The sequence below is a fragment of the Gambusia affinis genome, linkage group LG07 (genome assembly GCF_019740435.1).
Source record: "Gambusia affinis linkage group LG07, SWU_Gaff_1.0, whole genome shotgun sequence".
Taxonomy (NCBI): domain Eukaryota; kingdom Metazoa; phylum Chordata; class Actinopteri; order Cyprinodontiformes; family Poeciliidae; genus Gambusia; species Gambusia affinis.
In genome coordinates this window covers 21255740-21270397 of record NC_057874.1, presented here as the reverse complement: position 1 = coordinate 21270397, position 14658 = coordinate 21255740, and the positions used below count along the sequence as shown (strand labels likewise).

The 14658-nt window shown below is 37.3% G+C and overlaps 2 protein-coding genes across 5 annotated transcripts in view; one reads left to right on the top strand and one right to left on the bottom strand.

Moving 5' to 3' along the window:
• Positions 1 to 3717, top strand: part of LOC122834503 (zinc finger E-box-binding homeobox 2-like) — a 38325-nt gene extending 34608 nt beyond the window's left edge. For both annotated transcript variants that reach the window (XM_044123003.1, XM_044123004.1), the window contains exons 7-8: positions 113 to 296; positions 1606 to 3717. In XM_044123003.1, coding sequence (XP_043978938.1) covers positions 113 to 296; positions 1606 to 2219 — 798 coding nt within the window. In that variant the 3' untranslated portion in view covers positions 2220 to 3717. The remainder of the gene's footprint in view (positions 1 to 112; positions 297 to 1605) is intronic.
• A 2325-nt stretch (positions 3718 to 6042) lies between these two features.
• The window catches only part of arhgap9 (Rho GTPase activating protein 9), a 56307-nt gene continuing 47691 nt past the window's right edge, over positions 6043 to 14658 (bottom strand). For all 3 annotated transcript variants that reach the window (XM_044122183.1, XM_044122185.1, XM_044122184.1), the window contains 2 exons: positions 10312 to 10417; positions 6043 to 7959 (listed from right to left, as the gene is read on the bottom strand). In XM_044122183.1, the coding sequence (XP_043978118.1) occupies positions 7773 to 7959; positions 10312 to 10417 (293 nt within the window). In that variant the 3' untranslated portion in view covers positions 6043 to 7772. The remainder of the gene's footprint in view (positions 7960 to 10311; positions 10418 to 14658) is intronic.

The following is a 14658-nucleotide window of genomic DNA, read 5'->3' as shown; positions in this document are numbered from 1 at the left end:
TCTCTTCACTGAAATGTGAAAAATAAGCACAAAATGCACATTGTCTTATTCCAAACCAAAAAAGCATATGTATAAATAATATTGTCATGATGTATAATTGTTATTTTTCCAGGGTGAGGTGTTAAACCGCAGTTCTCTGGACTACCTCTCTTTAACTGATGAGGGGTTTGAAGGAGATGGAGGACCAGGCAGGAAGAGGCTAAAGAAAACGGAAGAAGGCCTTTATGCTTGTGACATCTGTGAAAAAACCTTCCAGAAGAGCAGTTCTCTTCTCCGACACAAATACGAGCACACAGGTCTGTAGCACAAACTGCGTTTGCAAAGTCACCGGTGAAAAGAAAACCTCAATGACTTATCATTCAAGTCATTAGAAAAGCTGTGTATCCCTTTTCTACTTCCATTGGATTCAAGTGAGAAAACAACTGCCAGATGTTATTTAATAAACTTGGTCATCATTAAGTGTGCTCAACTCTTTAAAAGCAGGAGATTTGGGACTTTGCTGCTCTGGAGCTTCTTGGCTCAGAATTTTATCCAAATCGTGTCATGTTCAGAGAAACTGGAAAAAACCAAAAGCTCTATTTTAACTTTAATTAATATGTTAGATGTTAAAGTTAATAGAAGTGCAATTACCCCAGAAAAAAGAGTGAAAAAGTATCTTGTTTGCAGAAGGAATTTTGGAATCTTCAAAAATATATATGACAATGTAAATCAGATATGCAAATTTGCAATAAGCAGATGAGCCCTAATTCCTTCCAAAAGACCCACTGGTATGATTATATGGGCCACTTTTAAAAACACAAACATTTGTACTGAACCACATCTTCCCATGTTATACCCCCCAGTGGAAACGAGGCCTAAGTAGACATGATAAGCAAAAACCAAAGTCATATCAGCACAAACTCTCTATACCATCTATTAAGCATAGCGGTGGATGGGTGATGATTTGGGTTTGTTGCACAATCCTGCAGTCATTGAATTGATCATGAACTCCTCTGAGATAAAGTTTAAAGCTTCTGTCTAATCTCTAACAGAATGGTTGAAAATCTTTATCAAAAGTTATCACAAGTAAAAATTTAGTTTTAGGGTATAGTTTGTTTTTTATGTGATTGTAGGTGAAATTTCATATCTGCTTTAGATTATTGCAATACTTATTTAAAATTGCAGAAAGAACTGTTTTACATTTCCGTAACTTTGCTGTTAATTGTTAACAAAGAAGAGAAATACTTGACTAAATCTGCAGCTTCACCAAACAGCTGTTTAGTTTAATAAACAAAACCAAAATAGAAAAGGCAGCATTGTTTGCAGGTGCTTTTACTTCTAAAGTCCAAGAATAGCCAAGATATATTTAATTTATTTCTAAACAGTTGTATGCATCATAAGCCAGCTCATAACCCATGCATGAAACCACAAGTGGGTAGAGAGCTTGTCAAGTTTGATGTTACACCAATATCAGCAGAGATTTCACAAATTGTTTCAGAAAGTGTTTTTCACTAAAAACTACTTTATGCGCTCAGAAAACCAAAGGTTTAGCCCCTTATCTGTTTTGAAAAAGCTAATGCATCCATTCTTTTTTTAAACAGAGGCAACTTCTTTGTGTTGTTTCAGGCAAACGTCCTCATGAGTGCAAGATCTGCAACAAGGCCTTCAAGCACAAGCACCACCTGATCGAGCACAGCCGGCTGCACTCTGGAGAGAAACCCTACCAATGTGACAAGTGCGGCAAACGCTTCTCCCACTCAGGCTCTTACTCCCAGCACATGAACCACCGCTACGCGTACTGCAGCAAAGACCAGGATCTGGACCAGGATCATGAGGACATGCCTCTCACCCCGGGAGCTGGCAGCAGTCTGGTAGGCAGCCTAGGTGAAGACAAATCTCTGTCTGCAGACGACCCACACACAGCCCACTCCTTCCTCAGTGACTCCAGCCTGGACGGAGCTGCGGACACTCTGAAAGAGGGGGAGGAAGAGGAGGAAAGAGTTAGGAAAATACATGAAGGTCTGTTGGAAGAAGCAGAGGAGCTGGAAAGTAGCCCCAATGAAGGGTCACCCACCGGGGAGAGTGAACTGCAAAATAAGCTTATTAACTGTGAAGCAGGAAATCATATTAACAACACAGAGAACCAAATGTGGGACAGAGACACCGAGGACCAGAACGGAGGCTTGGATAAATGTGAAATGAACATGGATTTAACAGAATTACCTAGAATATTAATTTAACACGACCTTAACAAGCTTTAAGACTTTTAATTTGATATATTCCTACATAGAGTGTTTTTCTTGTTTTTCATGACAGAATGCCCAAAACACCAATGTTTTTGTGGCCTTAAATGGATGAAGCCATGCCAGTTATATTTGTGCCAATGCAAATGACAGTATTTTATCATGTTCAATAGACTTCAGTTACGTACAGTGTTATTCCAATTGTTTTGTTGTTTTTTTTAACCCAAATGGGTTAACTGAACTAAAGTTACGTCACATATTTGGATGTGGCATTACATAAATCTTCAATGCTTGCTGCTCCCTATTGCACATTAAACAATACTCGTAAATACTTGTTTTTAACCTTAAAACAAAAGTTTTCTGTCTTTAACAGTTATGTTGGTGTTCATTTAATGTCTGACCAAAGCTTGAAAAATAATTTCTGCTCTTAATAAGTGCACAAAATATTTTCTATCCTGTGCTATTTTATGTGAGATCTCACATTTTTGTTGTGACATATAGTATTTGCTTCAATCAAATTGTGTGAATATACATACTGGAGCTGACTACCTGGTTTGCTGTGAAATCCCCAAAAAATAACTTATTGCCAGGTGAACAACGGTTCTCCGTGGCCTCAGTCAGTCATCTGTTAAATGTTATAAACATGCAGCAAAAAAGAGGAACAACTGGAAGGTAGCTGTTTATTCATGCTTCAAACAAAAAGCAGTGGCCTGCACCTTTGTAAGCATTTGCCTTACTGGGAAGACAGTCATTTCTGCATCTTTGCATAAGATGTTAACGGGGGCAAAAGATAAACATAGTGTCCGGGGGTTTTTCCCCTTGAGGCATCAGATGCCTTTTGGAACGTTTTACCGTTTGTTTGATTATCACAAATTCATCAGGTCCAAAGATATCCGCTATTTCTTGTAATAATTTGCATGCGCTCCGACCTATTTTTGCAGAACAGAGCATTAACCTGTCAAACACTTAAGCTTTTTTGACGAGGTGTGGCAAGGGGGTCAAGATTCAGGGCGGATAGATCAGTTTTAAACTTCCTCTTTCAGACTGCGGTGTAGTCAACATGAAAAGTGCCTCAGATGTACTCAGACAACTGTGAGTAATCCGAAAAAGCCTTCGTACGATGAGACTTTGCAGACTGGTGCATGAGGTGTGACTAAGCTTGCAGCGCTCATGCATACTGCGTGCCAAAGATACTTCTTGTGTGCGTACGTATCACCAAAGACATGCATATGTGACACACCAACGGCTATGCTATTCTTGCATAGTTCCTCACCTGTTATCTTGTAGCAAAAGAACAGGCAAATACGAGTTTCACATTCACTCAGTTGCTGCACACCTTTCTATGGGTTTCTTTTCAAAAGGTATTTTTTTCCCCATTCATGCAAGTTTTATATAAACTTTCTATATGTATATATTTTCATTTTTTTAACAGAAATATACAGAATTTGTCTTGAAATTCTTGTATTTCATTTATTTTTCTAATTAAAAATGACAGTTTTTGCACAATTTGTCCTGATTTGTGATTTCAGATCCAGATATTATAGATATTATAACGCATATAATGCAGGTCAAAATCAAAGTCTGTAGCTTAAATTTAATTTTATAAAATTAATATTTATAAGGTGATTTATCCTGTGAGGTGGTGGAAGTCAAGAGAATTGTCTGAGAGGAAGCACCATAGAGTTAACACACTGACACCCTGTCAAGTGATTTAAGAACACTCTCAAGTGCATTCAGTCTGGCTGTGATTTACCATAGTGACTGCTCATGACAGAAACTGTAATTACAGACAGGATATTGTTACAGTGATGTGCACAGGGATGCATTAGCATGCTTCTTCCAACAGCTGTGCCACCAAAATACTTGATGGTTTTTACAAAACACACTTTGCAACACATAATCGGTTCATTCATTACCATGATGTAGCTATCAAAACATTGCCTGTCCACCAAACCTTACAGCCTGTGTGTAGTTCATTACACTTAAATAAAATGCCATACATATGAGAGATGCAAGTCAAAATGGTGATATACAGTCAAGTTACAGCTGCAGTCAAACTTTCTCTCCTTTATTTGGCTAAGACACTAAAAAACAAAAGCTACATATTGAGGTCAAACATGCAGGAGGATTGTTTAGAGAGGCTGATGCTTACTGATTAATTGTCTACTGAATTTGCATTAATCTTTTGACAACAGCAGATTTTTTGTATTGATGGATGCATAAAAAAGTAAAATCTGCATAAAACGAAATCATTTTCTTACTTGATGGGACTTTATCTTTACCAGATAAATTACCTTTGTAGTCTGGTCTTTACCCGTTTACGTCTTCTGGAGCAATAGTGATAATAGTATGACTCTTTTCTTTGGGTTGCCAATAAGCTGCCACACGTCCATAAATATATTCCTGTGAAAAAGAAAGCTTTTTAATAAAGAAAACAGTTACTATATAAAGCACAATCAAAATCAATAAGACAGTGTCCAGATGACATATCATATCCCTATATGGCATCCACTTCCTCAAAGTTTTTCCGTGGTCAAAAAGTTATCATAACATTAATTGTCTGATTTGAAAAGTGATAGAAAGGCTAATTATAATTTATTTATATTTTAACACGGCAGGTTTCATACCAAAGTTGATATAAATTTTGTTTACTTTTAAAGTTGCATCACTGAATAATCTGAAAAATCTATGAAATAGTCCTCAAAACACCAATAAAATCAAATGCTTTTTCAGTTTTCAAAACAAGCTCTGACATTTGTATGAGACATGCTGAAGCTGAGCTGTGACCTCAGCTAAGTCGGTTTCCCATCACTGAAAGCAGTAAACCATCAGCAATCACTGGGGAGTTCGTACTTGCATTGTGTTTTTTGTGGCTCGGTCTATTTGCATGATGATTCAGCAATGGTGACAAATTTCTCTTGTAAACCTGTATGTGGTATCTTTTGATATTTGATATGCTGAGTTTTAGGTTAATGATAGGTTAAAGGAGAAAAACAAATAAACTGTAGCATCATCTTGCTGCAATGGGTGAAGTGGATCAGTTGCTTTTATTTCATGCATCACCAGGGTTTAATGAACTGTACAAGTAAAATCATTTTATCTGCAGCACTTTTCTGGTGGAAAAATACCAGTTGTATGAGCAGCATGCAGTCTGAATGAGCACAAGTTTAAGTTTCATTTCTCAGCAACAGCTGTGAAGTACAGGTGAAGATCAGAGGGGCTTGGCAACCCTTCCTGACCTTTAGCTTATACTTAATTTACTGGTAAGAGTCTTTAAAGGGCATGAAGACAGACTAAAGACATCGATCCATCTCAGTTACAGTTAAATTCTGTTATGATCATTTTAATCTGCTTCAGGCCAGTGAGCACCATGTCTTCTTTCAGATTTAGTGAAAATTAAATTGGTTTGGAGAGAGACATTCGGTTAAAAAAATATGTAACATATGTAAACATTTCATAGCCCTCTGATTTATCCCTTTCCACAACTTTTCTAAATATTCCAGATCAAAAACATTTTGTTTTAGTGATACAAAAATGTAATTAACTGGCCACAGGTGCAAAATTGGATTAATTGGATAGTAAACGCAAATTTCTTCAGATGTCTGCAAAGCGGCTGCTGCTTTATTTGCATGCATTGATCCACAAGACATATTTAGGTGTAGCATAGCTTTAGAGGCATGAATTTCAGGGATAATATTATAAAAATCTAATTTTACCAAATAAACTGTTTATTAGAAAGAAACCGTGTGTGATGTATTTTTAGTGGGTGATTAGTAACTTATTTTACTCTAAAGTGAAATAAAAAACACGACAGAGCACGTTTTGCAGCTGTTTCATACCAATAACGCTTTATTTAAAGGAGCCCCCTGTCTGACTGTTTGGAACAAGAACAAAACATACAGCAGAAATTATTCATGAAATGTTAAATACATCAGTGTTGATAGGCGGGCACAATTCTCTTAGACAATAAACTGAATGCAAACCTCTAATATAATGTAAGGAGCCTCTGGTGCAGCGCTGTCAAAATTTATGAAAAAAAAAAACAAACCCTGATTGAAGGGCATGCTTATAAACTCTGATATAAACCGTGCACATCATATGGATAAAATAAACAACAGTGGTTTGTCTGTTTAAAATGAAAATATTTAAGCCAATCAAATTTAAGGACATCCTTGGGAGTTAACAGGCATGAAGCTATGACGACTCCTCATCAGTCAAATGCAGTTTTAGCCTATTTCAATCAACTCACCAGACTTCAAATGATACAAACACACAAATGAAGAAACACTTTTAATAAAACTTAACCCACTCCCTCCCCTGTATTGCCTCCTTTCGGCTCTTTTTTGTCTTCTGCCAAACCCACAGTCAATATAAAATTACCCAAGCCACAGAGCGAGAGGGTTTGAGGGGGAAAATTCACATTTTTAAAACATATGCATTTCCAGTTCCCCTTTTGTTCTGTTATTAAAAGCAGCATTCACACCAATCACAGGGGACAACTCTGCCTGCCGAGTCTCCAAGGCCCACATACCTCCACACGCCTCCGCTATCTCTGCACGCACACCCATCACTTGCAACAAAAAAGCTTACACGGACATCCTGAGCGAATCTCAGACAACACATCAAATTTGCTCTTGTTTTTATTGGAAGAGAGCTTATTATTAGGACGGAGAAACATGAACAAAATCCTCTCATTCTTATTAGTTTGTATTCAACTAGTACGGAAAGTTAAGGTTACACACTCTATATAAAGTGTTTCTAAGGGATAGACAGAAATGTAGCTATTTACATTTAACTTAATACAAGGAGTTTGTACTAATAAAATAGATTTATATTTGTACAAGGAAAGCTCTGAAGGTTCACACTAGAAACACTAAAAAGGAACATTTATGGCCCAATTGGAACATTCATCCATTCACTGAAAATTAAACTTTAACCTTTAGAAACACTTTCAAAACTATTCCAAATTCTCCTTCTAAACAATACACAGATTAATCTTCATGCAAATGCACCTTTTTCCAGTATGCAGTAAATCCACGGCAGTGCTGTGGGTGGGGTCTTGTCTGTCCGTTCTGCAAGACAAACCGGTGCTTTTCACAGTGAGATGGTTCTGCTAAGTTCTGTTTCAAAGCAACGTTAAGACATGTCTCTCCTTATGTTGCTTGATGATTTTCTTGCTTTTTGTTCGCCACGATCGAGTCTGAAACATCAACTAGAAGCGACTAGGAGGCGTCTGTTCCAGCACTGCGCTGCCCTGGGGCTGGGCTCCACATCTGCGCTCAAAGGCACAAGCATTGCAGCTAAAATTGGCTTGTTTTACTATTATTGTTTTAACATGGCTTTTTATGGAGGCCAGATGTCATGATTAGCAGCTTTCTGTCCTGGTTCTTTGTACCCCACAATTATCTTTTGATGTGAAATCCATTTTACACCATATGAGTCTACAGGCCATTGCTGCAATGCTTCTGCTTCAGTCTGATTTGGGGGGGTGGGGAAGGGGCCAGTGGGGGTGGGGGAGCTGAACTGCCGCCACCTCCTGGCCTGAAAAGATCAAGAGAGGCCTCTTGCTCCGAAGATGTGGTCAAACTCGCTCAGGATTAGCTCCACTGCCTGGTTCTGGTAAATCATGTTCACCGCCATGTTGCCATTATCACACTCTGGGCGCATCAGGGTCGGCCCGAACACAATGCCGATGTTCTGGGTGGTCATTCTGTTGGTGTCGGACCGTTCCAGCACTCTGCAGAAAATACAAAAGTTAAAAATGTAGCATACATACCACCTTTAGGAATCAACCTAAAAGGAAAATGGTTGAAATTGTTCTGGAAGAAGAATGTAAAATTGATCCTCCATGTGAAGAGGCAGTCTGAGGCAATTAATCACTTTTACTCAATCTGAAATAAAGCATCAAGTTTAATTTATCCACAACATTTAAACTTTCTTTAAGGTTTATTGGACCTTGGCTGTCAGAAACTTGTTTCAATAAAATAAATTTTCAGATGGAAGTGTTTTCTTTATTGAGCAAATCCAGAAGGATTAATGAATTGGACAAGAAAAGACAACTTTAAAGACATGCTTTTCAGATTATCTACAGCACACAGTATTTTATACATTCAAATCTGGACTTCCCTAGATTCATTTATAACACTTGAAGGTTAGTTATTACTAAATATACATTCAGCTCTGAAATATCTCTTTAGCAAATCTTATCTTCTGTAACCTGCTAATTTTCTATTTATTCCTTGTTCTCCATGTGTCTCATTTTGTTCTCCCTTTATGGGGCATAGCGTATCTTTACCTGACAAACTAACTACCTATCACTTACCACTTACTCACATATCATGTACCGGTAGTTCTTTTTTTTATTACATGCTTACTTTTTACTTTAAACCTACTGAACTACTAATTCTCTCATCACTGATGACATTTGATTTAATTATTTCTGAATTGCTTATTTACAATTTCCACTTATTCAATTCTTACGTTGTACTTCCAATCCAAACAAACAAAAATCAGCAAGATGTTAGAGTTTGAAGAAAATGATTTAAATATTCAAGCCAGAAGAGACACTATAACATGAGCAGAAGAGACAGTCAAGAAATTATGGTGAAGTAAGAAATTAAAAACTATCAACCAGTTTAATAAAAATTGGTCCAACATGTTCTCTGCAACTACTTAGTTTAGTCACATCCTGCCTGACTGTAACAGTGACAAAAACCAAGTTTTATGAGCAATGAATCCTGAAATTCTGATCATTCCACAGGCTTGAAAGTATCTGTCTTCCAACTGGACTTTTCTTGTTTTGCTGATCCCTGACATTTCAAAGAGGGCCACCATGAAGCTGGCATTTGAGGCTTTGAGTCAAATGTCTGAGCTACTCTTGAAAGGAGTGCCATAAAATTGGAGTTTCATTTTTGTCCATTGACAAAGATGAGCTGAAAGGACAGACTAGCTTCTCATTAGCCCTGCATAGAAACAGGGCTAATGTCCAAAAATCTGGAACTCAAACAATATTCCAAGCTGGTTCAGATCTATTTCTATTTTTGTTCTGCTAATCAGATGTTACCAAGTTAAAATGGCTCTGAGGGTTGCAAACTAATGACTTTTGCACTTTAGATGGGTTCTTAAAACACCTATGTTAGTGTGTTTGACTGTGTGGTACTAGCAGGGGACTGAGGAATGGGTTAAAGCCACAGCATGAGGCATTCTTCTAAAAATGCCATTCCCACCAAGCCACAGAAGAAGCCAGCAATTGCTCAAAACTTCCACATTAAAAAGAGACGAGGAAAAAAAAGAGAGCATAGGGAAGAGGAAAAAAAAGACATGAGCGAGGAAGAGGGTGAAGAGAGAGAAAAGAGAGCGAGGTTCCAGTGGTGGCGGCGGTGGTGTTGGTATGCCTTCCAGCAGACGAACCACAAGGCTCCCATGGGACCTTCGAGGCAAAAACGAGAAGAAGGAAGAAGAATGATTGAGAGAAGGAAGAAAACGATGAGGCGAGGGAAGGAAGAATGAAAAGAGTGAAGAGGAAAGAAAGGAAGTGAGGAAAAAAAGGAGATAGAGAGACAGAGGTGGGGGTGATTGAGCAGGGAGATAATAAATGAAAACCAGAGAGAGGAATGACATGAGAGGGAAAATGAGGGAATGACACAGACAAATTCATGGGGTCCACCACACCCTGGCACAAACATGAGCTTCAGAACACGAACCCCTGAAGTGGAAGAAAAAAAGCCATAGGCGGTAAAAAACACACATTTTATGTAGTGCAAAAGGAACTGGCTCGCAGAACATCATACACCATTCATCTCCCGCCAGCCTTTTCATCTTCACAGTAACCCAAACTTAACAACAGCGTGATCCTGGTACACTTCAGGCACTGTGGCCAAAAGAATCGCTGACAGGGAATATGAAGGGACACGCAGGAAAACTACTCCCTCTTGTGGTCAGATCCAAGGGGAAAACAGTTGGAGAAGTTATATCAGTCAGCTGTCAGGGTGCTTTTAAAATTACAAGAAACCGAAAAGACCAAAACTCAGAGATGCACACAAACAGATCAGGTTTCAATTAATTAAATCTCATTTTAAACCCGTCTCACCGTCTGAGATGCCGGCACATAAACTCCAGGGTGTCATGATTTGGAGGGGGCATGTTAAGCACCAGACACTTCAGCCGATCCACTTTGTCCATGTGGTCCGTCATCTCTGCAACACAGGGCAGAAGATAGATCATGTTAAAATAATTATCACACATGTGTGTTGCAATTTGTGCACTTTAACAAGATCCAAAGCCTGATTTACATATTCACGGATTAACTCTGCAAGAAGCCGCTGTTTAATCTGATACAGCAGTATGTTATCACATATCACCACAGCGGTGTGACAAACAAAATAGAAAAGTGCTGACTGTAATAAGAACAGATAAAACAACATGAATTATGAATATGTGTTTTATCTTAATGTGAATTTTTTTTTGTAGGGCGTGATATTTACACACAAGATTGTCTGCTACAAAAAAAGTCAAGAATAGACTGATATTGAGTCATATCAGGCAAGTTAGGCAAATCAAATAGATTAAGTGAAAAATCATATTTTTCGTTTAAAAAGCATGTTTTGTCTTGTCAGAAAAATGTCATATCTGACTCATAGCAACATGCTAAATAATAAATTAAACGATAGGACTTATTTTACTGCAGAGTTGTCATGCATCACCTTCATGTCAAGAGTTAGAACAGCATTAGAAAATTCCTTAAGTTCTAATTAATTTAGGCAGGCCATTTTATTTTGGGACAATTTTTTAAATGTATCCTGTCTCTGTGCAGAGTAATATGCCAGATGATAATACTTCTTCAGTAACTCTTAATTAAAAAGCCTTCATCGTGAGCAAGAGTCCTGACGTGAGTTAAAGGAAATATCTTACTACTCAGATTTTACTACTAAAATCTGAGTAGTATTAAAACTGGTTCCCTGTTTTATCTAGGATGTAGTTTTAAATTGGTCTTTCAATAAATAATCATTTAAAGTTCTGAATCATGCTTCATCTTATTTTGGAGATCTGGAGGTTTTATATGTTCCCAGCAGAGCAATTTGCTTTCAGACTGAATGTTTGCTAGTAATTCCTTCAGGCTGACAGATCTCTAGGTCAGCTTAAAGTTTTTCCTCATGGAATATCAATCAATCAATCATCAATCAAGTGTATTTGCATCGACATTGCATTTCAAAGATAGTTGATAGCTGTCAAAACCAATAATAGACGTTACATTTTGTCAAGTGCCATCACTAAAAATACCAATATGCATATATGCAATATGTTGGTCAAAGTTTAATTTATTATGGTTCAAAAGCAAACAGGTGGGTTTTTAGCCTTGATTTAAAGGAACTCAGTGTTTCAGCTGTTTGGATATTTCTAGCAGTAATAGCTGAAGGTGTGTGATGACTCCAGATCATTCTGCTTTAGGTTCAAAGATAATAACTTCAGCTTTGTTTCAGTTCAACTGGAGAAGGTTTTGGCACATCCACACATTTATCTGTTCTACGCATCTACAGTATTCAGTGATTGGATGGGTTCAGAGTCACCTGGTGACATCACAATATAGAGTTTTGTGTCAGCTTGCTTATGGTAACTAATCTTACTGCCTGTTATAACTTGAGCTAGTGGGGACATATAGTTATTGAATAAGAGAGGTCCCAGGATGGAGCCTTGGTGTACCCCACATATGACTTCTGTCTGCTTCGATGAGAAGTTACCAATAGAAACAAAGAAATCCCTGTACTTTATGAGATTTGAACCAATTGGGTTCTGGATCAGAAATTCCTGCGTAACTCTAGTTTCAATATGGTCAACAGAGCCAAATGCTGCGCTGAGGTCCAACAGAACCAGCATTGTGGTTCTTCCACAGTCTATATTTATGTGGATATCATTGTGGATGTCATTAAAGGTTATAGTTGGAGTGGTTTAAGTTGCTCTGAGCTATCTCTGCCATTATGGTGTTGCTGGACAACCACTGACCGTTCTTCTTCACTCTGCTCTCCATTAATGCATGTTTTGCCATTTCTGTTGCCATTCATTTGGTGTTCTCTTTATTTTACAAAGTACTCCTGGCCATATGTTTTGTTTATGTCTCATTTTTCCCCTCCAAATGTTCTGCTGGATGAGGTAGTTGGCCTTTTGATACTGGCTCTGATTTTCTTCAAGTTAAAAGGGAGCCATTTCTCTTAACTGTCAAATAATTAATGAGGGATTGCAGTAAAATGTCATGTGTTTTTTGTTTGCATGTTTGTTTTAAGATAAACAATGTTTCAAGTGGGATTTTCTCTCTCTGACCAATGCATTTACACATAGATGCATTGAATATTGATTGACTTCCTCTGCTTTCTGATTTTCTAAACCAAGATTAGCTGAATTTTTGAAGAAGGTGTGTTTCAACAGTTTAATAGCAACCTAAAAATTACCAACCACTTTGATATTTTTTTGTCTGGTTTCCATGCTCACCACAGTACTGAGACTGCCCTTATAAAAGTGTTCAATGACATCCACATAAATACAGAGTGTGGTAGAACCACAGAGCTGCTCTGTTGGACCTCAGAGCATTAGATACTGTTGATCATGTCATATGATTAAATTAAATTGAAGATATGCTGTTGTTGTATCAACCTTCCAAATCTCTCAGATGTTCTGGTCTACGTCTGCTCTGCATCTCCAGAACCAGAACCAAATGTGTAGAAGCAGCATCAGCTTTTATACTCCACTAATCTGGAACAAAAATCTTTGAAATACAGAGTTCTTTCAAATCAATGCTAACAACCTATTCTTTAAAGCTGCCTTTGATTAAGAACTGATAACATAATTCATACTTGCCTGGATTGTACATTTTTATTACTTCTCTCTATTTTGAGAATGTGATGAAATGGTTTTTTTTTTTGTTTGTTTATTGTGTTATGCTTTTATCAAAAGAAGCTCTTTGATCTGCCTTATTGACTAAATGCACTATACAAATAAACTTGACTAAGAAGACCAAAGTTCCTCTGGAGTTGCTACAAATTTCAATCGCAAGAGAGCTGATGAGGAGCAGAAAGCAAGTTCACATAGCTCCAATTTAAAAGTCTCTTCAAATTGAAGATTTAATCTCAGTGCATCTTCTTATGGTTAAAATATTTTTACTGAATTTGTTTCTGTTGTGCTACATCTATCTGCCTCTCCATTCTAGCTGTAAATAATTATTGCCTTATTCACTGACAGGCATTTGTTGTTTTGAGTGTTTATTGTTTCCATGTCCTTCATTTTTAACTACTGTAAAGCTATTTGTGTCACATTTGATTGTAAGAAAACAGAATCTCACTGTTATTTTTATTAAAAGTGGATTCAACTGAATGATATTTAACTAACTTTTATTCAAATTTGGCCAAATTGTTCTCAGATTGTTGATCTGGAATGGTGCTCAATCAATAAGCCAAGCTGAATTTTGTAGATTTATGTCTTGTTTTTTTTTTTTTTTTAAGAAGGGAATTAACTGAGGTTCTACAGAAGTGGAAAGGAGGGACAGATTTAAACAAATGTATTGAATTTCAACCGTATTATGTTGTCTCTGAAAGAGAAAAATGAAACTGCGAACATTTAAAAATAATTAAAAACATTACTGTTTTTAAAGGCCACCCTCTATAAACAAAACATAGCTCAGTTTTTGTCAGTATATAATTATAACTCTCTTAGTCTTGGAATTGATGCAAAAGAACTGTTTTCATCCTGTCCTTTTAGCCTTTAATATATACTTAAAATTAACTAACTAAAATATATCTCTTTCATTTCTCCATTTATGTCAACAACATCTCCGCAATTTAAACAAACTCATAAAAATATTTAAGAAGTGAACAAATGCACTGTCTCATATTCAATGAAAGGCAAAACATTCCAGGATCAGACCGGCTGTTTCTAAGCAGAGGTAATCCTGACAGCTGTTAACTTCTCCAGGAGTTCAGAAACCATCAAAGCTAGCATTGCACGACAGGGCTGCAAAGACAGAAACTCTTGTTCAAAAAGAACATCACTGTCCCTCTGCAGTGAGAGATAAGATGGACAACTCAGGAGAGTGCAAAAGACAGGTTTGTGGATGAATGAAACTAAAATAGAAGAGCAGTGTCTTAAAGCTTGGACTGAAGGCTCTTCAAAGCTGATGAAATTTTATTTCTTTATAGGGGAGACTTTCCAACACTAAAATAGTGACCGATTTTTACAACCAAGACATGGCTTGGCCAAAAACAAAACCTCTTAGTGATCCAAATACCATCTTCTACTCTCCATTTTTCCATCCAATAATACAAACCTCATCACTGATACCAATATAACCAGTACAGGTTGTACTTAAATCATTGACATTCAAGCACACGCTGTACCATATGTTTACTGCATACTCAAACGAGGTCATAAGGAAGAGTTCAGGAGGAGCAGC